This window comes from Plectropomus leopardus, chromosome 5 (assembly GCF_008729295.1).
Source record: "Plectropomus leopardus isolate mb chromosome 5, YSFRI_Pleo_2.0, whole genome shotgun sequence".
In the NCBI taxonomy this organism is placed as follows: Eukaryota; Metazoa; Chordata; class Actinopteri; order Perciformes; family Serranidae; genus Plectropomus; species Plectropomus leopardus.
In genome coordinates, this window is record NC_056467.1 from 13,239,442 (window position 1) to 13,266,510 (window position 27,069).

Below are 27,069 nucleotides of genomic sequence, written 5' to 3' on the forward strand. Positions count from 1 at the left end.
TATATATATATTTTTTTTTTTTTTTTAAGCCTGTTTAATTTTGTTTAGCTATGTCTCATCAAATTTGTTTTATATGTGATAATGCAAAAAACTTACCTACCAACCTAATATATGACACTGACACCAATCTATAAAATTTGTAGCACAAGGGAAGAAATGCGGCCGCTCATATAATGAGTTTCCCTCCCAACTTGCTCAACTCTTCATCATTTGGTACATAAATGTATATGGACAAAAATATCTAATCTAAAATCCTCTGCAATAACAATGCACCTAAATTGGTCCACATTAAATACAATTACAAATTCAGTCAAAATTAACTTTCTAATATAAAATTCTCACATTGATCTTGTGATACTTTCTCTTATCCAAGAGTTGTATAGATCACTTATGCTCTAATTTTGTACACATATATTTCAATTATATTTACACTAAGGAGTTTGAAGTGTTTGGACATCTCTTACCAAAATGGCATCTTACAAAGTGTGAACTGCATAATAAAAGCATGTTGTGCATACACCACATTAACTGAAGTGTCTTTTTACATTTTTTGTCTCTTTGTTTATTGTGAGGTAATTGGAAATGGAAGAAAAGCATCTCTGTGATATATTTGAAGTCAAATAATCATCGGTTTGTCAAACATAACATGAAATATAAAACTGAAAGGCGGCACATTAACATTCCTTCAATTCACAAACAACTGCTGTTTTCCCTCCAAAGCAAGCTGGAGGAACCTGGTTGGATACATACAGTATTATGTTCAAAATTTCCTGTTCTACAAATAACATTATAGCAGAATAAAGATCTGTGCTTTAGACTCTGTGCTGAAATAATTATAGAGTAAATCTTCCAAGACTGCTATATGTTTACATTTAATGTTGAGTTGCATAACACTGACTTATGACAAACTGCATGATTTAATCTTACGTGAATCAAGGAGCAGCCTTTCCTCCATTTACAAATATCTAACATGTGCATAAAAATAGTGACTGTAAGACCTCCAAAACACACAACATCAGTCACTGAGCTGCATTTAAAACATACAATTAAAAAGCAGGAACTGAACAGTCACGTCAACAACATTCAGGCGGCGATGCAAAATAGTTAAAATGAGCTTAAATTAAACTTTTATCGTCTCATCACTGAGCAAATAAAAACTTGACAATTACTAACCCAGAAATCATCACTGTATACTATATATGACAAAATAATTAAGAAACTAAGAAATTGTTCATTTATTTGGATAATTTTGATAGCTTATTCATAGTTTATGCAATGTAAAACAAACATGTATTTCATAGCTAGCGTTCCCACACATTTTTGCCAATGAATTTTCAGAACTTTTCCATAACTTTTTCATAATATTTTACCCCATTTCACTGACTTTACTGTCGTAGTTTTCAATGATTAGGCTTAAAAACATGCACTTCCCAGCCATTTGCAGATAAGCAAACGACAAGAGGCTGCTATCTTTACTTACAAGTTACATTACTGCTGCCAACTAACTGCATCTGCAAATAGACCAGACTGGCAGTACTTTGCAAAACATCAAGGCTGCACCACTTTATGAGGGATAAAAAAACTAAGATCTAATAACAAACACACAGTGAAGCACTAGATTCAGTAATACAATCTATTCTGCATAATATTATACATGTTTAGGGTTTTTTAAGAGATATTTTAAACAGTAGCCAAACAATGTATCACATTTTGTTAAATCAAAACCATTTCCAGGCCTGGAAAAAAAATTGTAATTTCATCATTTTTCCAGAAATTTCATGACTGTGGGAACGCTGTACAGCATATTTTGCTATAGATTGCTACTAATGGCTGTATAAAAACAAAAGAAGCTATGATGGAGATGGTTTGCCTTTACAAGTGTATATAAGCATATGGCACCATTTTGACAAACTGTTGGAGGGCCCTTTGTCTATACTTACAGCCTTAATGTCAGGCAACATGAAGCATGTGCACATTTGGCACATTGTACAGTGTACTTTAAGCCGCACTTACCTGGAAGAGAACCTTGTTGCCATCCAGGTCTTCTGTCTGCCAGCGTGTAGTGCTAATGGGGGTACAGGGATTGGGCAACAGAGGGACGAGCTGGCCAATTTCTTCCACACTGAACTGCAGCACAGCAGAGCTGCATGGCTCCACCCGAACCCCTGGTGACAACTGTTTTAAAGCCAGCTGAAGGCACAGCCCGGGCTCTGTGAGGAAAACAAGTGATTTTGTGTTATTTTTCTTGCTTTTTGTTTTCCCTCGTAGTATAATCAAAAAGTTTTGCCTTAAAGCTGAAAATGTTGAGATGAAAATATCAAATTTCTTATTCATTCAAAAGAAACACTATGAAAATATAAGGGCAACACTTTTAAGGTGTACCTGAGTGGAGAGTGAACCAGCAGAAGCCCGTCTTCTGCTCCTCCGCCTGTCTTTGCAACACTGTCTCATAGAGTCGCACAGCATCCTCGTAGTTGTCATATCCACTATATAGTGTCACGCGTAGTATTTCTCCTCCACAGTGCACTGGTCGAACCCCCCACACAGGCATGCCTGCACCCAAACTGTAGAAGTCTCTGCTGGGCAGGAGGTAGGGCCGCAGCATGGCATTGGCAGGGTAGCTGCTGGAGGTGATGTGGATCCCCCCAGTACGGCTGCCGCAGCTCTCAGTGTGATGGTACTGCCAGGGCGGACGCTGAAAGAAGTCCAACACTTTGAGGATTCGCTCCTCTCCATAGGCCTCATGGAGGAAGAAGGTGATGGCCAGAGAAGGATAGCCTGAAAAAAAATGGAAAAAAGACGCACACTCAATCAACTGAATAAAAACAGATGCAGTTCTAGCATGGAAAGCTTGCTGTGGGATGGCATGTTCAACTCCATACACAAAGTAAATGTAGTGTTCAGTTAAGAGCACAACATTTGAGGGGGTTCTTGGCATCAAAATGGTTTGAATTTCTATAAACATATCTTGTTCTCACATATTGAAATTATTATTTTCCTATTTGTGGAGAGAAAGAAAATCTACACCATGTGTTATGAGGTTTTATGGGCACTTTTTTTCATTCCTGCCAATTAAATACCTGACTATATATATAACTATACTTTAACTATACTACATATATAACAACACAAACATATAAAAAATTTAAGACTACAGCAGAACGATCCTTACCTGCCACAGGACAGAGGCGGGTGTAACTTCTGAATGGGGAGGCCCTCTCTGACACGTGGAAGATGCGGAGGCTTGGGCAGAGCCAGCGGAGGAGGCGATCCAGGGTGTGCTGCAGCAGCAGTGAGTCTCCAGGGTTGGCCAGTAGATGCAAGTTCATTAGCAGGAGCTGCTGCTGCTGCTGCCGCTGCTGCCTGACCCGACCGGTCATGAGCTCAACTGGGGTTATAGACAGACAGACACACACACACAATGTGTATTAGTGTACAAAAATAGTTTGGACAAGTGCAAACAAGCAACTATTAAAACCAGACAATGCAACATTTTTAACAAAAAGGATAACAATTGTCCCTAGGTACACCACCAACTCCAACATAAAGGTCAGTTGCCTCGTCATGGGGAGAAGTGTTGTCAATGCACAGCACCTGGACCAGTGGTGGATTATTTTCTGGAACAATGTGACAGCTCCTTTTTAAAACTGATTGTTACCAAAACTAAAGATAAGTGTATAGATTTTAGAAGGAAGATAGATCCACCAATTTTAAGAGTACTGAAATTGGTGACAGTGGAGCGCATCCAAAGTTTTAAGTACCTGGGTGTTGTCATTAACAGTAAGTTGTCCTTCAGTGAAAATACAGATGTAGTTTGTAAAAAAACCACAGCAGCGACTACACTTCCTCCAGAAGCTCAACCAGTTTGGGGTGTGTAGCAAATAATGAAGATTCTTTACAATTGACAAACCTTTTATAAGAGAGTAACATCTATGGCTCAAGACATCGTTCAGTGCCCTGAGCATCCTCTGTACGCTGAGTTTGAGCTCCTACCCTCTGGCCGGAGATTCAGACTGCCAAAGGCCAGATCCAACTGCATAAAAAACGCCTTTATCATGAAAGCCATTATACAAATACATTTCAGAAATGATCCATTATGAAGCATTTCATTTTTCACTGTGGACATCTGACGATGGTTTTAGGAACGGTTTTATTATCAGTGTCCTTTAAAGTATTTTTGCACTTATGTACGTCACTGTTCCTTATGGCTGACTCTGTGTGATTGTTGATTCTGTGTTTTGTTTTACCCAGCTGGAAGGCACATTTCCCTTAGGGGACAATAAAATTGAAAGCTGAGTTGATAATAATGTCAATTTATCAATACATATAATTTCTAAATATATTATTAATTTCAATACTCAGTTTTTGCAGTATTGATATTCTAGTACCAGCTGCACTTTCTTACTCTCTCCTATTGTTAATGTTCACAACAGTCATTCTGCTGCTCACTGCTACTAACCAAGAAAATAAAGTTATCATTGTTGTATTATCGTCCTGTTATGCATAGCTTTTAACTAAAACTTTGAACTTTGAAGTTAGGAGATCCAGTATCATGATTAATGGGGAGTATGACATAGCTTGTCACATTACAGCTGACAAACTCAAGAAAACACTTTTTAAAGTTTTTAGTTAAATGCCAAAACAAACACTGCTGCACTGTGTTTGGTAATGAAACTACTCTAGTGTGTCTCATCACCTGTATCACCACTACTAGACTACAAAACCAGTGCCTCACTCTCCAAGACTGTTTACAGGGTTTTTCTTTGTAATGTTTCGTGATTAGAAACATTAGCACTGTGATATCACAAACTTCTTCTGGGCTTAAAGTGGGACATTTTACTTGAGCAGGAGACCAATATGACCACACCTACACAAAATAAACTCTTATGACATTATAATAGTAACATCAGCTTGGTCTTGGAGTTTCACATAATGTTGGCATTAAGATTTAATTGATCTGGCCTAATCTGACTGAAAAAATCAGATTAGGCCAATCAGAGCAGAGCTTACTGACACCCTCTGACATTGGGACATGGGGGACAGAACAGGTCTCCATGAAGAGATGCCAACAACAACAAAAGCAATACTACACAAGGATATACTGAATACGACACATCAAATACTACAAATCATGAAAAAAACACTAATCATAAAACTACAATATAAAAAAATTCATGGGAAAAAGCAGAAAGAAATATAGAAAAAAGAGAAAAAAGTGACATTAATCTCCCAAAACATGTCTGTTAAAGATAATGTGTAGATACTTTTTCCATGTATTCTCTAATTCACAATCACCTGAGAGATGAATGTGAATGTGTTTGTGTCTTCACACTGCCTGCTGTTTTGTGTTTATTTGAAAATGCCTGACGAAGATCTATCTTAGATTTAAACGTTGCAGTTAAAAAATATTATCATCATAATAATAATTATTATTATAATTAAATTACAGTGTGCAGACCTTTTGTTTGATTCTTGCCTCAGTGAGTATCCCTTCACTCATACAGATGTTAAAGATGCGCTCTTGTAATTTTAAATTGTACTTTCATAAAATTAGGTGATTCACAAGAGACAGATTAAAATAAACATTGCCTGACTCTTGCCTTAGATTCACTTCATTTTTTTTAAAATCCAGCACCAGTAAAGGTTTTATGAATGTGTGTGCCCTCCACCATGTTTGTTCAGTGAATACTTACTGCCAGATGATGACATCCTGCTGCTGTCAGATCTGAATGAGACACAGAATAAAAGGCGCATGAGTGATTCATTGACAAACACTTTTTGACTGGAGGACAGACAAAAATCTGTCTCCATCTTGTGGTGGTTGGTCTGGAAACGTGCCCCTTTGGTCACCATGACAACACATTATCTGTTGTTAGCCAACATAAACTGAAAAAGCCAATTTATGAGGAAAAAACGCAAAGAGCACAACAGCTACAAACACGTACAATTAACCGCTAAATGATTAAAACAACGGTTAAGTAGCTGGTTTGTAATGCTCGCCTCTTCACGTTTTGCTGTCTTGGTCAAAATTAATTTCCATTGTGGCTTCAACGGCTAAAAGTTGGCTAGCTAACGTTAGCCCCGTCTGCTAACGCTGAGACAAACATTGGACTCACTCGGCAGTTTCAGCTCCGGAGTCCACGTTTTCATCCTCGGCTCTCTTTAACACAGCTGCTCTTCGAAACATTGTCCGGTAGTTACACCTTTCACATTTGGTTGAGCCATATCCACAGAAAGTTTGAGCGTTGTTTGCAGCAATGCGGACTGAGAGTGAAAACCATCCTGCTTGATTTCTCTCCACAGTCTGCCCCACAAAAAAACTGGGACTCTTGCTGGGACGCTGACGTCACCAGGCTACCACACTCCGTTATGTTAAAGTATGGACTCTGAAAATGTTACAAGACAAAAAAAAAAACCCCAAAAACTGGAGGGTGTCCCCAGTTAAGTTTAGAGGAAATGCACGCTGGACTGTGTTTAGGAAGCTCCTGTCTGGGCGAAAGGGACCAGAAGAAGTTGCTGTTTTCAATCTAAAGCCGCCTATAATAACACGGAGCAGATGGCGTGTGTCTAACAATATGAGGAGACAAAGGAGACAGTCCAGACGGGTTGGACAGATTTAAAAGTGGCAAGGACGTATGGAGGGGAGGCTCTAAAACCCTGAAAATAAATGACATTGTTTGTTAATACCTTGTTAAGAGCATTAAACTCCCTTTTGGAGCTCACCGCGTTTTGACGACCTGTGAAAGACATGCACTCAGTGTTTATATGTATGCTGTTAGTGTAGTCTCATACAGCAGTCCTGCAATACACCCTACCTTCATGTATGGACACTCAAGAGTGTAACAGTAACCCTTTGAAACCTGAGCATATGGGAGTGATTTCTTTCAAAAACATGGAAAGAAGGCAATGAGCAATTTAAGAGGACTTAATAAAAAAATAGCATGAAATTAGAGAAGAAAATTGCCTGAAAATTAACAAATAAAAAAAGTTAGAAAAAAATAATGCTGAGAAAGTTACATAAAATCAGACCCACGAAGTAAAGCAAACAAACAAGGAGATGACCTTCAGTGTGGAATAAACAGTTGCATGAAAAATACAGATGTAAAATGTATGTATGATGTGAAATACTCCTGTAAACGTTTAGAATCCAGATCATTACTTTGAAATATTTCATCCTGCTTCTTTTCACAGTAACATCTTTTTTTTCCTTAAGTCTGTTTTCAAGTGAAAATGCCATTTTGTTATATTTGACTTTTCAATCAGAGGTCTTTGTCTGTCAATGAAGTCTATGTGGGCAGGAATTAGCTATTTATCTTTTTTTATATTTACATAGCAGATATGAAATAAAGATGACCTGAAATAAAGTGAAAAGAAGCAGGGCGAAATGACATTTCATAATGAGCTGGGTTTAAAAAAAAAAAAGAAAAGAAAAAAGTTGACTTAAAATCACTTAACTGTTGCATGTTTGGATTACTCATTTGTCTATATGATTATGTTGTAATGTCTTGGTTTTAGATTAAATATTGAACACATTGGGGGTCCATTTTGCACAATGGTTACAGTGTTTAGTTTTTGTTTTATCTGTTTTAAAATGTGTTGATTCAACTTAATGGTTATCTTGAGAGCTGTAGTTTGTGGTAAAAAATTGTAAATAGCATCTCAATGTAACACAACACAACAATAACACAAACTGCAGCCTCCAAGTTTACTACTCAGCACACCTTTCTAAAACAGTTTAAACAAAGACACATTTTAAATAAGTTTGTGTTCCTGAAAAGAAAAAAAAGAAAACGGTGCACTTAAAATACTGTAGTAAACAATGTACTTCAGAGGACTACAAAGTTCTGCTTGTGAGCTCTAAGCTAAGCTTTAATTATGGTTAGAGGCAAGTACTTCTGACATTTGCCAAGGCCTTCACATGAAAGATGTAAAAACTAGAATTACCACCACATGGTATTATGGCCTCTGCGCACCACTCAGTTACAGTTTATATCTATCTCAGTGAAAACATGGAGGCTTCACACACATCCTCCCTCTGGCAGCACAGAATATCTATACATCCAGCACAGTTTCAAGGTAGGAAACCAAAGCCAGTGTCACCAAGACAGTATCTGTCAAATGTCTCTCCATCTGTTTCTGGACTTATGACGTCGAATAATGGCCAGAAAAGTGTTGATGCACATTATGTTGTCACAGGTGACTTTTGACCCTTTGGATATAAAATGTCAGAACTTCGTTAGTATATCCTATAAGATAATTGTGTGAAAATTTTAGCATGTATTCTTGAGTTACGGCTCAAGATATCACAGTGACCTTAGACTCAAGAATGAACTGATTAGATTTTGTGGTCAAAGTGGACGTTCGTGCTAAGTTTGAAGAAATTCACTCATTATTTTTTTTTTTTTTCAATTCTTGAGATATAGCATTCACGAGAATGGGATGTACGGACGGACAACCCAAAAATATAATACCTCCAGGCATGGCTATCACTGGTGCGGAGGCATAAAGAAAGCTCCATCCCTTCATTTTTTATTCTACATTTAATATGATGAAAACAAGGCCCTGTACAATCCACCTTTGCAGTGAGTACAATAATTATTTTACAATTTGTACACATTAGAACATGGTGCTAGACTGGTTCCACCCGTTTGAAAATGCAGTCGAGAATGAAAAAAAAAAAAAAAAAATCTTTGTAAGCTGCACCACAAGGAACCTTCCATTCAAAGAGAGGGGATACATTTTTTTTGGCCGATCATATAGCAGGCCTAAAGTGAAAAATATGTCATGAGAGACCAAACACCATTTATGGAGCTTTTATGTGTCTTATTCCCCTGATTGATCCATTAGATAAAAGCATGCTGTGAAGCTGCAGCTCTTGATCTCTCTAACCACCAGTACAGACCTGGCCAAAATATTGAAAATGGCATTAAATATTTCAGCTATGTGAGAGGTGCACTTGATTCATATTGGACATTAAAACAACCTCAAAAAAAAACAAAACAACAGACATATTTGCAACATAAATTAAGCACTCTTCATGTGTTCTCCAGTACTCGAAATGTCTTTTGCTGCTGTTGTAAACCAGGTCTGTACCAGTTGACACTTTGTCCTCTTCTTTGAATTTAAAATCCTCTGGAAGGAAAAGGCCAAGAGTGTCTGTCAACCTGTACAGCCAACAATGTGCCACAAAAAACAAACATAACACATTGACATCAACATTTAAAAGAGGGGAGTGAATTTGAATGTTTTCTTGGTCTCCATGTAGCCGCGTGTTTGCTTTAACATGTTTACGCTTGTTCTCGACAGCACGCAGTTAATTGGCAAACAGGCTCGCCCAATTCTCTCCAAAGGCCACAAGAAACATGATTTTGTACAAAACTAGATCCCCAGCTTTCATTTCTCTCATCAGAAGAAATCTAATATTGCTAGAAAACTTCCCAATCTTTTGCATGATTTTTTCTTTTTACACATTTTTATGGAAGAAAAGTTAAGCTTCCCAGTGTTTCCCAGAATCAATGATGAAAGCACTTCCAAGTTCATTCAAACGCATAGCAGTCCACAAAAAAACAAGGCTCTCAGTTTCTCTCACCTCGATGTTAGCTTTCATTGAATTCACCTGTTTTATGCTACATAAGTGTACACTTTACGGTCCTCCGGTGTTCGTGCCAAATATTCCCTCTCAATGAGTCCTTCTATGCGCTTCTTGATGACTACAGGACTAGGGAGGAATCGTGCTCGCAACTGCTGTGTGACCTGTGGAAACACCAAAAACAGTAACAAAATCAGTACATCTAACATTTCGTCCCATCATCATCATCATCATCATCATCATCATCACTCTCATTTTATCACCATCATCTAGTGATGTCACAATTCTGGAAATGCTCATTTCAATACAATACCTTGAAAAATATCGATATATAATTACAATTTGAATATTTTATCACAAGATAATTAAAGCAAGGCTACAACATGACGACGACTTCCTTTTCTTGGTTAGTAGCAGAAAACAGCAGAATGACTGTAGTAAACATTAACAAAAACAAAAACTTTTACCTTAATGAAAACTATATTCTTGCAGTAGAGCACACATACAAAAGCTTTTTATACAGATATTCAAAATGCAACAAAGTGCAAATAATAAACAAAACTATGCCGTAAAAGTCAAATGCAAATGGTGTAAATAGGAAAAGTGAAGAGAGAAGAGAAGACAGCACTGTCAGTGAGTGAGAGGAGGCGGGGCTATAAGGGACACTGCAGCAGTGTGTGTGTCAACTCGTTTTTGGGAAGAAGGTAAATATCGAAAGTATCGATACTACTGATTATTGAATGTTTTTCTCAAATATTCAGAATCATTTGTATTGATAAATCTATATTTTTGACAACACTACCTTGATAAGCACCATTTTTTTATCTTTTCTTTTCATGCCCATGCTGGGGACAGTCAGTCCCCTGCCCTTGTATTCTTACAGAGGACCAGCTCTTGTAAATCATATTTAAAGTTCCTCACTTACCAAAGGTAAGATATGTGCAAAGGGGAAATATGCTAAAATACAAGCATTTCAGCTGACTGACCTCTGCTACTAGAACATTGTGCTGCATCTTCTTTCTGGACTTCATGATGCGAACGATGGCAGCTTCGATCTCATGCTTCCTGTCGTCGTCCACTTTCTGCCGTGTCTCCTTCCTCTCGGGGTCTGATTCCCCTTGTTTAGCAGCCACTAGGTGGTGCACAACAGAAAAAAAAAATCCAAAAGACAAGTCGTGTGACTTAAGGTTAACATGAGCTTTAAATAATTTGGCTGAGATGAGGTGATAGGTACTATATAAAGCTGTTTTGATACATTCAGTGCAGTACATGTGGCTTATACATTTAGTCATTTGCAGAATATCATGAGATTTTAATATGACATGACACTGAAATATTGTAATACCTAATACCTTTCCTGGTCTTCAGGTTGCATTACAGTTCAGTTCTGCAATTTCACAAACTGCTCTAAAGCTTCAGAAAATATTGAACTACACATCAGAAATTCAAAAGAAGACATAGCGTTACTGTATGTCTTTAAGAAAACATCATGATTTTGTGTACCTGTCTGGATCTTGACACGGTGAAGTTTGGAGGTAAACTGGTCATTGACTGTAAACACATGGCCATTCTCAATCTCCTTGGACTTGGGCTCCTTGGTGAGAACTCTCTGAGTGGGCTTTCCACAGGCCAGAGACTGCAGCGCTCGCACCAGCTCCCTCTCTGGGATGTCTGTCTCCTGCTGGATCTCCTACAGGGTGGAAGGATCAAGTTCAGGGTCATAATAAAGTAATAACAAAGGCATAATTCAATTCAATTAAAAAACACTTTATTTGTCCCCCAGGGACAATTTGTAAGGTACGCAGAGCAGTAGGGTAAAAAACTATACATAACAACAATGACCTAAAAGACAAGAAATAAGAGAAAACAATGACATGGGGGAAAAATGCAATAAATAAAGCTGCAATAAATAAAAATATATAACATAACATACTGTGACACTGTAGGGCAGTAAGGTATTAAAATGTGTACCTCAAAGATGGACTTGTCTCTGTTGTTAAAAAGCATGAGGATGGTCATCTGGAAGGTAGAGACCTGCAGGATGTGCTTCCTGGTGTTAGAGCCGGTAACCTGGGCCCCTCCCACTCCAACCTCTGACCCATCCTCCTTTTGACATGTTCGGACAAAAGATCAGAATCTAAGAGCATGATTCAGCATCCACTTCCACAGGAAAACAGATTTTCTCTTATTGAAAGCCTAAAAAATGTAGGTTTCCTTGTTGTGTAAAGACTGTAAATGATCTTAACGAGAAAATCACACTTAACTGGCCAATTGCTTGACATTTTTAACAAAATTACTGAGTTGTTTTTACAATTATGAATCATATTTAGTTGTGTCCATTTCTCTTTGTGTTGACTTCAGTGTTACAAGGTATTTTCAGGCACATTACAGTTCAAAGTAAAATATTAATAACACTATGAAGATAAAAAAAAACATTTCTCTGTAAAGCATTGTCATTTTAACTTTGGCAACAAAACTTTGGAAAATTTGGGAACTTCACTTAAGAAAATATATGGCAGACCAAGTCACCTTATTTTCCATTGTATATTCATGACACTTTAAATTTGAGTTTTTTTGCGAATCATTGCATCACATAAACTGTGCCATTACAAAAAATATTTTTAAAACTATTAGATGGCATAACGCAGTATTTTAGAAATGTGCCGATGTTCTGTGTTTATAGTGGCACGTACCTTTTTGATTGGTCCGTAGAAGGTGGCGTTTAGATCTGCAGATCCCATATGATGCTGCAGTGTGAGTTGTCTGCCGCTGTGCTTACCAAGATAAAACCTACAAGCACAGAGGAGTCATTCAAGGTCAACATCTAAGTATAGTCAATGTACCACATTTAATCCAACTAAAGTGTTAGTACTTTCTGCAACAGGCCCTGGAAGAAGACGATGAAAATACAGCTTGGCATAAACCTATTCCATTTCAATGAATACAAGCTTATTTCAAATGAAAGGTCCAGGAACTTAAGAAAGTTGTTACTCTGGGCAGCTTCCAATTGTAACAAAACATAATGTGGCTTACTCATACTCTTCTTTTTTTGCATCACACATTTCAGAAACCCCTGAACTGAAAACAAAGTGCTGTTATGAAACCATTCACACATATAAGAAATAAACTCTTAGACTTTATTTCATCCAAGAAGTCCACTTCAGTTCAGTTCAGCTCAGTACGTGTTAGAACAGTTAATCAGTTACTTTTGTTTTTTTCATTTTCAAAAGTGGTGGATTGTACCAACACAAAAACTCTATTCTGTCCTGTTTTCTCATCACTTCTGTTGAGGTGACGAAAAAGGTGAAGCTAGACTGTAAACACCTCTTTTCTTTTTCAGTGTGCAATTCTGTTCCATGTAAATGGACGGAGCAGTGATGCAGGTATTACTATCCGGTAACAACCCTGCCAACACTTAAGAGTATTGTCTGCGGTGGAAAAGCAGATCCCAGACACAGATTAAGGGCTGTGTTACATGTCCTTATGGGTTACATACCGATTTTAAGGGTACTACACCGACAATGTTTGGTGGAAACGCAGCTCAAATGTACAACTGACTAACCTTCTGAAAACTTCAAATGCATGTCGCGGTGAAGGCGGGATGTTGCACTTAGGTGTTGCTGATTGTGTTGGCCAGTATCCTGTGGTCAGGACTCTCACAGTGAGATCAACCCCTCCAAGTGACACCTTGAGTTAGAAAAAAAACACAAAAAGCACAATCAGGTTTTGGTCTTCACTGATGCAATCACACCCTGTATCTCAGTGCTATTGTACACTCATTTTTATCCGTGCAATTAGGGTTTAAAATTCAAAACTTAAAAGCTTAAAACAACAAAAAATACAGCACTTAGTAAGATTAAAAGTAACTACAGGACATTGACACAAACTAGGTCCATGTGGTGTTTATCTGAAACAGATCATGTTGCATATAAACAAACCAAAACGTCTTTATTTCAGGAGTAAATCATTTAGATGAATTAGAAAAAAATAGAAGCACTAAGCTACAGCCTCAAGCAAACACATGCGCAAATAATGAATGTATATTCCACAGTTCACTAATTTGATTTCTAACACGCCTCAGCAAACTACAATGACAAATCACATACAGAGATAGAAGCTGTGGTGACAAAAAGACATGTGACAGCATCGCACAATCCAGAAATTAGCACCATGTATTCCCAGGATATGGATAGTTAGGCGCATAATTATTTTTATGTAACTGAGCAACGCAGCAATGCTCAGTCAGTCAAGCAGCCATGTACTGATTACAGATAGCAAATGGGCTCATTATTTTTGACAGAATGAGTTGTGGCATGCAGCGTCTCCTCACCCCAGTTGTCTGTAGATGTTGTCTAAACTCATCCATGGTGGTGTTGGAGATGCTCATATCCCGGAACATGCCCTCCAGTTTAGAAGTGAACTGACAGCCGCACTCGGTCTGAGCAATGAAGAGGGATCACATTTAGTTAATCAAAAGCTATTTGAGTGAAATCAACACTCAAATCTTTGTCAATTTGATACAGCATACCCCTGCCCCCATAAACAAAATCACTCGAGTTGTCTCTACAAATAAAGCTCACTCACTCACAGAGAGGTTCATAGCGATGTGAAAAATGTTGAGCCTTTTTTTGGATTGGATGGGCAGGAGGAAAACAATCTTTGTTGCCTGTTTCCTGATTTCATATAGCATTGCCCCCTTATTTTAGAGTAGATTTAAGACTTTCCTCTTAGATAAAATGAACAGGTAGGACTCAGGCTTGCCTTGAACCAGCCCCTAGTTAGGCTGATATAGGCTTTGTCTGCCAGGTGACTTCCTATAATTCACTGAGTTTCTCCCTCCATCTCTCTATCTCTCTTTCCATTTGCAAACATTCAAGTCCCATCAATGCATGTTACAGGAACATTTCTCAAAATCTTTGGAGCTGGATAACCAGTTCTCCTCATCTATGTGATTCAGTTTTTTTCAATAAAAAATATTTACTAAAATCTCAGTATTTTATTCCAAAAAACCCATCTTGTCTATATCACACTCCTGCTCACCTTGAGCTTTGAGATCATGTTCTTCTCAGAGTCGTCAGAGACGCTCTTGTTGGTGAGCAGCCTGCGGGCCAGGTGCTGCTTGTAGTACCTCTCAAACACGTCCTTCTCCTGCATGAAGCGGAACAACACCATGGCCTTGTCCAGTATAGACTCCACCTCCTGCTCTGTCAACTAGACAAAAAAAAAGCAAAATAATGGTAGTTACATAGAATGGTCATAAACAGAGTCAATCTACCCCCCTTGACTCACTATTGCCTTAAATACACAGCAAGCAACTCCCACAGGTCAAAAACAGTCCCACAGGTCACACATTACAAATGATTCAGATATTCCCTACTTATACAGGCAATAACAGCATTGTTTGTTTGGCTAATATGTGGTTTGGCATAAAATTTAAGTGGTTACATTGCAGCGTGTTATCGAATCCTGAATAAGCAGGCCAGTACCATCTGTGCTGTGCCTTAAAAATAAGAGTATATATCCATTAGATGGCTCACCCCTTTTACCCCTTTCTTCAGTTTATCATCAATGAAGAGTGACAGATACTCAGGCGAGCGGGAGTTGAGGTTAAGGAAGTACTCGAAGTCGCCAGCAATAGTTTGTTTGAAGAGCCGGTCATTATTGAAGGACTCCAGGAGGAAGCGGTCGAAGCGTGACTTCAGGTCCAGCAAACCCTGCAGGAAAGAAGACAGGGATGATTGGGGATAATACAGCAGCAGCTTGCATTGGCAGCAGCTTTACACAGCAATTACAGCTCCAACAGTGGCTACAGCAGAGTAAAGGCGGCCTCATCAACAAAGAGTCAGGCTGCTGTCAGACGAGAGTAAGAACAGGAACGTAGGAGTGAAACTGCAAACCACAGAGACTGTGTCACACTGAAGTTCTTAAAGCACTGGAAGATTAACGTAACAAGACTTTTAAAAAAGCCCTTTCTCTCTAGTGGCCTGAATGACCTCACATGGTATTCAGTGCAGTGCAATGACACAGTGTGGTTGAGGGCAGAGATCATCATGGCTTGTGGCCACAAATGCAAGGGGTCAGAACAGTTATCCTCTGCTGGGAGGCTGTGGAAGTATATGGTCAAGGCTTGGCACGCAATGGTGTGCTAAAGCGTGCAGAGTCTGTGGAAATTACTCCATGATCTCTAACAAGGTTAGAGCTCTCTCATTCACCTAAAATATATGCAGCTAGAAGGTTAAAGTGTGCTTCAACAGAGCGTGTGAGCCATCAGAAGTGCCTCTGACTCCTGCAGCAGCAAATTAATTGAAAATTTTATCACTTGATCCTGCAGATTCACAAGACTGAGCAATAACATCCCTGCACTCTTATGTCTCTGAATGTCTAATTGTCTTACTTGTATGTAGTCTACGGGGTTCTTTCCCTCTCCCTCCTCCGACACAAGGGCCTTTCCTTGCTCCCGCAGGTATGAGCTCATACACTCACACATGGTCTTCAGCCCGTTGGGAACCCTGCTGAACAGCTTGTACATGCACGCCAAATCTGTGATGGATATGCACGATTAAACACACACACACAAGCACACATATTAGAAATCTTTTTCAACCAACTCACAAAAAGTGTGTAGCTGCTGAGACGGAGGCTTATTTTTGCAGAGTGAACTAAAATCATTCTGAGCGTAGTGATGTGAAAATATTTTCTGAAGGCATCATTAAAGTTACAGCACTACATCCCCAGTTTTTGGTTTTTATTTTTTCTTGGAGTGAAGCATGAAACTTAACTTACAAAATTAAGTTTAAATGAATTACCAGCTACAACTGCTACAGACATGAAACACAAACGGTGCAGGCCTGCAGCACTCTTACCATCTGTCTTGCCATTTTTGAGCATGTGGACCAGACCAGAGTTCTCCATCTCGACGATCGTCTTCATGTGTTTGGAGATAAGCTCGCGCTCCACCACCTTGACAATAGGCTCTTCTGTAGATTTATCCAGGCAGTGCATCACCCGCTCAATTTCCTCATTGATTCTGGCTTCCACCTTCTTAATGTACACACTGGCACTGTTTTCTGCAAGGAACTTTTGGCTTTCCATCTTAGTGAAAACAAGAAACACATATAAGCAGTAAGAGACAAAAATCAGTATTGCCACATATTTTCATGGAAAATCTTCAAAACTTTTCCATTACATCTCAAGGACTTCTAATAAAATGTAATGACTATTCACATATAACATGACTTTTTCAGGCCTGGAATATCCAATGAGACCACCAATCCCTCTGAATCTAATGTCGCATTAAGGCCTCGCTTATGAGTAGCCATGCCAACATACTTGTTTTGCCTGGGTTTTATGAGTGGAGTAGAGCCAAGTAAAAGCAGGCAATATCGAGAAGATTTAGAAGAGCCTCAAAAACAGCATTGATGATTTTCTTTCACAAACCTGGAAAAATTCTGCAGACATTTCTAAGAATGGCGCCTCAAAGTCTTCTTCATAAACAGATCTCCCTTCAAGGCCGAGGATCATTAACATTTGGCAAGCATTTCTAATGGCCCCCCTGTTGGAGAAGCAGACCAAATGTTGATGGCACAATTGTTATGAAAAAGAAAACGAATGCAATATTAAAACAAATAAACGAACAAACATTTGCTTATTTAACACTTGCTGTGGCTGCTAACTAACATTTATTAGTCAATCCCACCAAAAAGTGCATTAGGATCTTTTTTTTTTAAAGTTTTATAATGGTTTTAATGAACATCCCAGAAAGATGTACTTGACAGCTCATTTTCCCTTAATTACTAAATATGAAGGAATTGGATTCTACTTTCACCCCAATTAATATGCAACTGAAATTAAAAACAACTTCTCAAGATCAGCTGGCAACTAATAAACCTGTCATGCCATCAATTCTGTCTGTGAGTCTTTGGTTACCTGTCAACCACCTCCCCTTTCCTCTCGCGTGCGATCATGTCCAGCAGGGTCTGTCGGAGGTGGTCTCTGATGCAGCCATAACGAACCACTTGGTCCCTAAAGATGATAAGACCCAGGTTGTAGACATTCTCTACGTTGTTCTGCTGTACGTACACCCGATCCTATGAGACAAACACACAAAAATGAGAATTCATGTCTTGAACAATGAACATCTTCCCCTAAACAGCCTTTATGTATGTGTTTAAATGTGTCTCTGTGTCATCCTTTAATGTGGGTCTGAGCGTAAGTGTTGTCAAACCGTATATAAAATCGATCCTGTTACAGTGGTTAATTTAATTTCAGTTTTACTTCCTGAGCTAGCCTTCAGTTTTGATGTTTTTAACTTATGTCTTGACTTAACAACTGAAATATTGCTATTATCTAAAGCAGACTGGATCTTCTTCAGATAATATTTCACATATATATGATCTATATATATGAAAATCCCCATGACATGAAAAATACATTTTAATTTCCCAAAACTGTATTTGATCATTTTTCTTTTTGTTTTGTGACAAATATGTCAAAAAGGGTTTCAAATGTCTGATGATTCCTCCTGAATTCAGGGGCATTTACAAAAGTTTATCTAATCAAATGAGACTTTGACAGACTATCTAGCCACACCTATTACAGGAGGACGTAAGACTACACTTTATTGTTTGTTGGTTGTAGCTAGCTTACAGAGCAATATAGAGAGAGATATGATGAGATGTGGTTTTGAATATCAGAGGGCAAAAAGTTTTCCAAAACAAAGTTTTCCAAAACAATGTGGCAAAGGTCTAATTTATTCATCTCCTCTTCGTCATCCTCCTGATCTAATGGTGAGGAAGGTGTGTGTGGAGCCAGCAGTCTGCTCAGCAGCAGCCTTGCTGTAATTATTAGCTCTGTATAGTGCTAAACTCTAAGCCCATCCCTTTTAAAGCACTCCAATCAAATACAAATTGAAATCCCTCTTGTAACTATACATTGCTCCTTTTCACTGGGAAATACATCACAGTAAAGATGCTCTTACATTTCAACTTACATTTCAAGAGGACTTTTAGAGTTTTTTAGACTACTTTAGAGAATTAAGGCTGATAGCATGACTGAGGTGTTTTTTATTGTTGTGGCTCAGACAATACATTTCCTCACTACTTTATATCTATATGTGCACCTGAAGCTGCACCATCGTGACAAAAGGCATTCTTTCGTCAGAGAACACATGAATATGAAGTAGTTTAGGTGTCACTGAAGCACAAGTTTAATATTACCTTTTATAATTTTTTGGGATCTCACTGATTTGTGCTGATATAAAAGTGTGTAAATTTGTTCAATAAGAATCGTGGAAAATATCAATTACTCACCATATACATCAGGATGTCTCTGATCATTACCATGGCTGTTTGATGGTCATTCCAGGCCTGATTTAGGGTTTGAAGGAAGTTATTGTTTAAGGAGTTGAGGACATCTTCTCGTACCTTTGGGGGTGACAAACAGATATGAGGTGAGCATACTACACCAAGTTCTGATGACAAAAAAGTGCCTGACCAAGGACAAAAAATGTGATAACACTTTGCTGAAGAGAAAAAATGCTCCTGCATCAAGCTGACACATACTTTTGTGATTTCTCGTTCATGCAGTCTTTCAATGTGACTCTACTTTGCTGTTTCTTTAATACTCTCTCTCTACTAGTCAGGCATACAACAGCTTGATAATAGTCACACTGCAGTGTGACTCAGCATTGTAAACGTCTCTGTAGAGTAAGGTTCTTAAGGGCACACCGACCTCCCTCTTTTTCTCTTTCTGGACAGAGATGAATTATCACCTCTGCTCTTACTAATACAAAAGATCGACCCTCACAGACTCACTAATGTCTTCTTACTCACAGACAGATCAAATGTTGAAGATGTTAAATCAAAGACTCATTGTGCACACTCATGGCTTACTTATAAAAGTAATGATGAGGTAACTATTTTGTTTGGTGCTGATTTTTTTTTTTGCTATGACGACAGCAGCGCATGTAGATGCAGCAGCCAGTAGCTCCTCAAATCCTTGCTTCTTTTTTGCCATATTTTTCTATATTTTTTTTTTTTTGACTTCATGGCCCCTTCTGCTGAAGCACGACTTTCTATGATAGAGAAGCACATATCAACACTGGGAAGAGCTGTGTGGGTTTTGGACTGAAAGCAACAGACTGTGAGAGGATCCCCACCAACAGCATATGCTGAGTGGCCAGTCAGACCAGAGGGGAGAAACTCAACCGAAAGTGCTGGACGAAAAGAGGGAGGAGAGGCGGCATCAGGGCAAGGCTGACCCGATTTGGACCACAAGTTATTCCTCTACCAAGCCTTCTTCTGGCTAATGTCCGGTCACAGGAGAATAAAGTGGATGAGATGCGATTCAGGCTCACTCTGCAATGAGATCAGAGACTGCTCTGCGCACATCTTGATGGAGACATGGTTAACCCCTAACATTCCAAATCGAGCTATTGCATGGGATGGGCAGACCTTGCTCTGATCCGAAATCACAAAAGACACTAATGCAAATTCAAAAAACGCACTGCAGGAATTGTATGATGCCATCAGCAGCAAAGTGCCCTTCAACTCTAAAGATGTTGCAGGATCAAGGAAAACTTTTAATTTCAACTAATAAGTCTACTTTCTATAAGATGAAGCTGCTCTGAATCTGTTTTGACAATTTCTAATGCCACTGGTCCAACATATCAACAACATCATATAACAATACTGCAGTAATGTATATGTATCAAAGTACTGTTTAATGAATGCCATATATAAACATTACACTGATCAAGGGCATTTGCTCTTCTAGTTAACCAATCAAATCTTGCCATGATTTCTATCAGCCTATCATGATGATACTGTAAACTTTAAATCTATTCTCCTCTCTGCTGCCATCAGCTGTCATTTTAGGAGGAATCATCGCACCCTCCTCCACCATATTCACCTCTAGTCACATATCCAGAGCCCAGGACGAGCAATTAAAAGCCTACTCTTCAGATCCAGATCTCAGCACCCTCTTCACCTCACCAACACCACGACGACCACCAGCTTCTAGTTCCCCGAGGGTCCCCTGTTCTGTTGTTCTTCCTCTTCCTAAATATATGACAATGAGGTCTAATTGACAAAAGACAATGACTTTTCTCATACTTATGAGCAAATGTAAATAAATATTCTTTTCAGACAGAATGATTCTCGCCTGATTTAAATTAGATTAGACCACTCACTGTAAATAACTGAGGTTGAAAAATGAATGTCAATTCATCCACTGGAAGCTAAATATTAGGTATTATCGAGCGAGAAGACTATGTATACAGTGGTTGCCATGCTTTTTGGAGTCACAGGGGAAACAGAGGAAGTCAAATTAACCCTGAACGACTCAAAGCTGTAGTTGGTTTGTGAAAATAACGTTTTGTCATATTTGCTGAAACTGTCTCCATATTCACACAGTAATAAATAATACAGATAATCATACTCCTCTGCTTACACTCTGCCTTGTAGCACTTCCACTGTCCTTACTGCGTTTGAACTTAAACAGCTGATAAGAGCCAAGGAGTCTCTAGCACAGCTCTCAATCATGACAATCACTGCTTGCGAGCTGCAGTCAAACTGTTTCTTGGCAGCTGAAGCTGGAACTACTATCACATTGTCAACAGATACAAAAGTACAGTGACTGGACTGTTTTTTGGCCCTACACACCTGGACAAATTCCAATGTTTGACGATGAGGCTGACATGACCCACCCATTAGCAGTCGCATTCACTGCTCCCAGTGTCACTACTTGCGTAAATCTCGACCGAGCGGTCCATGCCTACTATGTCGATGGGAACTACCCAGGGAGCTCTCTGCTGGTGCTTGGCCATGAAATTGAGAAAGTTTGTGACTTTGATGTCATGTTGGATACAGTTGAGCCTAAACAAAGAACCACCCACTAGCCAGAGCAAACGCTGTCATTTTACAGCTCGACAGTACACTTAAATAAAAAGACATCTGAAACAAGAAATAGGTAATGCAATAACAGAATCTTGATTCGTATTTGTTTTCAGTCAGCTGTGGTAGATTCCAGGAAACGTCATTAAGAGCAGTAGGAGGAAGGGGAGGTAGGGCTGAGCGATATGGAGAGAATCAAATACAGTATTTTTGACCTAATACCTGGATATTGATGTTGCATTGATACTGTAGAGTTGTATATTAGTGCTTTCACAAAATATTAATGGTATGAGATTTTTGATAAATAATCTTCAGTAATGTGGACAATATGATTAAGTGTGTAAAGGCAACAAATAATTTGTTATAATATAAATAATCTTCCATTTTTACAGTAATGCAGCCTTTAAAACCAGAAAAAAAATTACAATATCCAAAGTCTTAAGACGATATCTAGTCCACTTTCAATATAATATCAATATATTGCTCAGCCCTAAGAGGACAGAAAAATATTGCCACAAATAATTTGTCTCATGAACTTTTTTCAGAATAAATGACGGTTTCAGCAAATATAACAAAACATTATTTTCATAAAGTTACCAACTGTATCTCTGGTATTGTTTTAGTGAAAAGTTTGGCTGTGGATGAAAGGACATGCAATAAGGTGGGCAAGATTTTAAGCTTTTCTTCAGCCCAGATTAAATTATAGAAATTGTATCTGTCACGTCTTTTTTGTTGGCTTCAAAAATCACCTGCTGTCCTGGCCACCTGGTCAGTGCTCAGCTGCGAATTGAGCTGAGAGTGTACACTCAAACACTGTAATCATTCAAAGAAATATCTCAAAATCCTTCTGTCAGTAATTATGATGCCAGGAATAATTAGGTCTAAGATAATCTATTTCACCAAACTGACAAGTAGACTGACTGTCATACAAGAGCAATAATACAAATCTAGTGTAAAATGTATCTTAAAGGTCTAACTGTTGAGAAGCAAAAGAAAATCATAATCCTTGAGTTGTTTGTAATGCTCAAGTCTGGTTGAAGTGTTGGTGATAAGTTTGTAGATTTTTAGGCTGTAGGCAAACTATTAACACTGTATTTCTTTGAAAGTGATATCTGGATAATTATTAGATAATAAAAACACATCAGGTGTCGGCTCTCTCGTCTTTGAACTGCCGCTTGTTGACATTCCCTGACTGCTAATTTACTAAACCTGCCAAGTTGAGAATGTACATTTAATTGAGCTGTAAAACCATCTGGCTGCTATTCAACAGCAGGCTACTGAAATATTGCTCATTGGGTATCTGAACGCTGTAAGCGGCACAGAAGCATCCACTGCAGATATCATGGCTGAGCTTTATCTGTTAATAATTATATGCAACAAAAAAACAAGTGACAGCTTGGGAAAAACATTCAGTTATGGGCTCTCTAGCTTAGAATGAAAGGAATTTGAAAACAAAGTAATCTCATAGTTACAGGACCAGCATTGGATTGCTGCTCCTTTTTTAAACAAACTGCTCAAAATACTCCAATTCACTGACATTTGACAAGTCTACCACTTCACTTACAATGGATTTCTTCAGGAAAATAGTTTAACCAAATGTCCAGCTTATGAAAATTGTGCTCCGTCAAGGCGCAATTCAGAGAAATACCGCTGCACAGCAGACAGATGAGCAGTCGTGTGCAGCTGAAAATCCAAAACAAGATTACAACTCAAGGACTCTATCCACAAACCTGGGCACTTTTGAGCCAGACACAGAAATTGGGAATCTGTCAAAAGGAGGTCTGAGTGATCCTTAAAGAGTTTTACAAATCTCTTGTTACACAAGAAAAGAGTAAAACCCTCTGAAATTATATTCCCAAGCTTTCTAACTTAATTTAATACTCACTCACCCATACAAGGCTGCTCATGAATGAAAACTGCTTATGTTTTCTGACATTACCTTTTTTTCATAAAGACGACTCTTAGGGTAAGCAGTAACATGGATCTTAATATGAAGCCTGTGACATCACAAAGTAGGCTGCGGAAAAGAGTCAGTCAGCTCCGCAATTCAATCAAAACGGATCACAATTTTACTTTATTACTGTAGTAGATATGCACATGTCAATTTTCTTGGAACCTCAAATTGTTACTGTCAACTATCACTCCAGCATTTAAATGGAGATCTAGTCTTAGATTTTCTCAAGAATATTTCATATTAAAGACAAATATGAACTAATAATTATCTATTACACACTGAAAAAGCTGTCAAATACACTGTAACTCAAACAAAAATAGGAGCATAAAGTATGTTTTAATAATTCTGCAAGCAGTGTGTCACCACTTCACTTCAAGTGTCTGGCAAATTATCCAAGATGAAGAGGTGCACCTCTGTGTGTTATAATTTACTTTAATAGAGGGAAGAAGCACACTTGCTTGCTGATGATACAGTGATTTACGGGAGTTTAATTAATTATCAATGTGTTTACAACTAGACTAATTACCTTTTCTGTGCATTCACAAAATATAGAATATTCACACACCTAATGTTTTCCAAACGTTTCCAATCTGTGTTAGTCTTACTTTGTTGATAAGGTGTTCTGTGACGACCTCCCGCAGGCCCGTGTACAGCTTCTCTCCATGTTTATGGAGCACCATTGTGTAGGCGTTCCTGTACAGTTCCTCAAAGCTCAGGCCGCTGTTGTTCTTTCTCTGAATCTCCTGGATGGCATTCTTCAGAAGGTCCCAGATATTGTTGACGTACTTCTCATCCATCGTCATCTGCAAAAGGGAACCAGTAATGGGTTTAATTAGATGAATACCACCTATGAGTATTTGCACCAAAACTCAGCAACAAGGATGAATATTGTCCTTAAATAAAACCTCACAATGCAGATAGACTCCCACCACTGTGCAGTTTAGTCCTCAGATTCAAATTCTGCATTGGAAATGTGGGCCAGGGGTTGGTGTGCAGAATAAATTGTCTATCTGATTGGTCCGCATCAGTTATCAGAGTTTAGAGCTCTAATGACCACTGTTTTCACATCAGCTCATCTTGACTACATGAACAAGAGATATTACTTTTATTAAACATATGTTGTGGGCCAAAAGACACCTTTAAATTTCTTTTGAAATACTGATATGTTTTAATATCACTGGTACGTTGGCATCTAAGGTTGGTTCATTCTGAATTGGGTGAATTATTTACGTCGTCCTGTTTACTCTTCTCTAACTGTAATTTAAGATAGATGTCAGATACATAACTGGGATAGTGGTTAGGGCTGTCTATCTCATTAAGCCTTAAGGTCAAACGAGGTGTTGTCATAAATATTGATTTATTGATACATACCAATACTGAATATTTGCAACAGTTTCAATACTCATTTTTCTGCAGGATTGACACACAACTCACACCTGCGCTTTCTTGCTCTCTCTTGTTGCTAATGTTTACTACAATCATACTGCTGTTCTCTGCTACTAACACAGAAAATAAAGTTGTTTTGTCACATTATAGCCTTGTTTTATTTATCAATTAATACTAATTTTAAAATGTCAATATAAATTTTCCTTGAGGTACTGAAAATGGCACCAAATAACAATATTTTTTAAGGTACTCTAAGTTGACAGCTCAGTATCATGACGACACTAGTCAGACGTTCAGTTCCTGCTATGTCCGACTGAATGCTTGAAAAAAGATAAGAAACCTTAACCAGAGGAAACTTTATCGAGGCAACACCCTCAGTTGCTCCATCTAGGTGCATCAGCTCTATAAGGAACATGCAACATTAAGGGGGTATATGCCAATATATGTACACTATGAGTAGGGCCTTTCATTATATAGAAAAGCCAGTTAGTTTAAACTATTTAAGGAACAATAACTTGTATATAAAATGTGTGCATGCCTGTGAGATTACTCAACTGAGGCTCTATTTTGCTGTATGTGCTAACCACAAACATTTCAATGTGGAGCATGAGGCTGCACAGTCTGTATTTAATACTATGCAAACTAAAACGTACTGTAACTTTAATTTTCTAGTTTTCAAGGGGGATTAAACGTTAATAGTTGAGGATGAATTAGATACGCAGGAGCAGGATTATTAATTTACCAGCCACTACAGACTGTGGGTGAAAAACATGTTGTTCTGCACAGTTCTTAGCTGTGGTGCATATGCTTAAACTTAAGAAGTTCCTGTGGACATCTCAATGGCCAAAGGCATGTTGGCCCAAGGAGAAAAAATTCAACTGTACCTCAGCTATTGAGGAGGAACAGTGTGTGCTGTCTCTCAGCAGACAAGCCCAAACACATGCATGTCAAGATGTTGCTCCACCAGCAAGTCTGTCACTGAGCCATATTCAACATGTGTGAAGGTCCTCTCTGTATTAACACAACTTAGCTACGTGGAGACTGTCACTTGCACACAAGTTGTAATAACCCAATTACTCATGGAGGAGAAACAAAGCAAGTATCTGGTTGAAGAACAGTCCCACTCAGCCTGTCAAAGACAGAATGAATTACAATTTAAGCAAAATTAGGTCAGTTCATGAATGAGGTCTATCAGTGACTTGCAGACAAAGGGAGTGCCAGGTGGACGAGGACAGGCATCCCAAATCATAGTTTTAACACTGAAACAACGCCAGAAACCACACTTAAATCTACCACTGATGAAACCACTAATGCAAACCCATAACTAACGTTGGTGATATGAGGTTTTTTTCGTTAGCATCTACCTACAGCTGTAGTAACTAATGTTGCTACTTGTTTTTGCACACAATTGGAAATGTAGCTGGTATTTCGGTGTACAAATGTCAGCCAGATTTAGAGATTAGACACAAAGACGTCGTGCAATTGATAAAAAAAGCCAAAGGCATCCAAAACAACAAGTGTCAAGAGTCAGGGCTAACGTTAGCATCGGCTATGTCGAAGGATCTGCTCGCTAACGTTTGGGGAGTTGTGAGGCAGTTAAACGTAAAAGACAAAAGAAATGGTTCATAAAACTCTCCACTGCGGTGTTAAAATGACAGAGGAGCCACCTAACAAACCGACAAGAGTGGGTGCGACTGGACCCTTTGACGGCTGCACTTTGTTTACGGATAAGTCTGCTGCTCAGCTGGTTAGCCTGCTAGCATGTAGCTAGCAACCCAGACCGCGGTGATCGAGTCACCGCCTGTCGGGCAGGCAGAGCACCGACTGCGGTGTGCACTTACAGGAAAGGCCCGTATCCTCATTTTGGTGTCCTTCTTGGTGCCGCCTTTGCTGAGATTGGACATGATTGCCTCGTCCGTGGGCTCTGTATTCACATGAAAGTATTCTTCAGGGAGGGACGGGGGTGACTACTGGTTTATGGAGCAGCCGACGAGCTTTCACTCGACCTCGTAGCTCCGCGTCCCGGCGCCGCAAGTTTATTGTTGACAGCCAAACGCCAAATCCGATAGTTCTTCATACAGCAATGGCGGACTACCTGCAGTTCTCATTGCGCAGAGCTCACGCTCTCCGAATCTCGCGAGAAAATAGTAATTTTGGAACATTTACTTAACTTTAGTTTCACCTGTACTTAGAATAATATACCTCATCACATATATGTTTTTATTTTAGATGTATTCATTTATTGATAT

The 27,069-nt window shown here is 38.7% G+C and overlaps 2 protein-coding genes across 2 annotated transcripts in view; both read right to left on the minus strand.

The window, feature by feature from the left end:
* Positions 1–6,276, minus strand: part of LOC121943417 (protein FAM124B) — a 49,105-nt gene extending 42,829 nt beyond the window's left edge. The window contains exons 1-6 of the mRNA XM_042486939.1: positions 6,117–6,276; positions 5,694–5,725; positions 3,173–3,388; positions 2,383–2,778; positions 2,014–2,210; positions 1,481–1,511 (exon numbers count right to left, since the gene is read on the minus strand). Of these exons, the coding sequence (XP_042342873.1) occupies positions 1,481–1,511; positions 2,014–2,210; positions 2,383–2,778; positions 3,173–3,388; positions 5,694–5,725; positions 6,117–6,187 (943 nt within the window). The 5' untranslated portion in view covers positions 6,188–6,276. The remainder of the gene's footprint in view (positions 1–1,480; positions 1,512–2,013; positions 2,211–2,382; positions 2,779–3,172; positions 3,389–5,693; positions 5,726–6,116) is intronic.
* A 1,498-nt stretch (positions 6,277–7,774) lies between these two features.
* On the minus strand, positions 7,775–26,922 carry cul3b (cullin 3b). The gene is made up of 16 exons (XM_042486825.1): positions 26,662–26,922; positions 24,040–24,237; positions 18,898–19,011; positions 17,516–17,676; positions 17,027–17,141; positions 16,453–16,681; positions 15,984–16,129; positions 15,127–15,303; positions 14,630–14,800; positions 13,920–14,027; positions 13,152–13,276; positions 12,283–12,379; positions 11,561–11,695; positions 11,093–11,279; positions 10,576–10,721; positions 7,775–9,753 (listed from the first exon to the last, which is right to left on the minus strand). Exons 1-16 carry the CDS (start codon positions 26,722–26,724, stop codon positions 9,622–9,624), a joined length of 2,304 nt encoding a protein of 767 aa, XP_042342759.1. The 5' UTR covers positions 26,725–26,922; the 3' UTR covers positions 7,775–9,621.
* Positions 26,923–27,069: the final 147 nt, after the last annotated feature.

Excerpts from the sequence above, each read along its gene's own strand:
- cul3b (XM_042486825.1), bottom strand. The coding sequence starts at position 26,724 with ATGTCCAATCTCAGCAAAGGCGGCACCAAGAAGGACACCAAAATGAGG. Across the intron at positions 17,142-17,515 it reads AAAGGGGAGGTGGTTGACAG|GGGGGCCATTAGAAATGCTT; the intron begins GTAACCAAAGAC and ends CTTCTCCAACAG. Across the intron at positions 15,304-15,983 it reads ACCCCGTAGACTACATACAA|GGTTTGCTGGACCTGAAGTC; the intron begins GTAAGACAATTA and ends TCTTTCCTGCAG.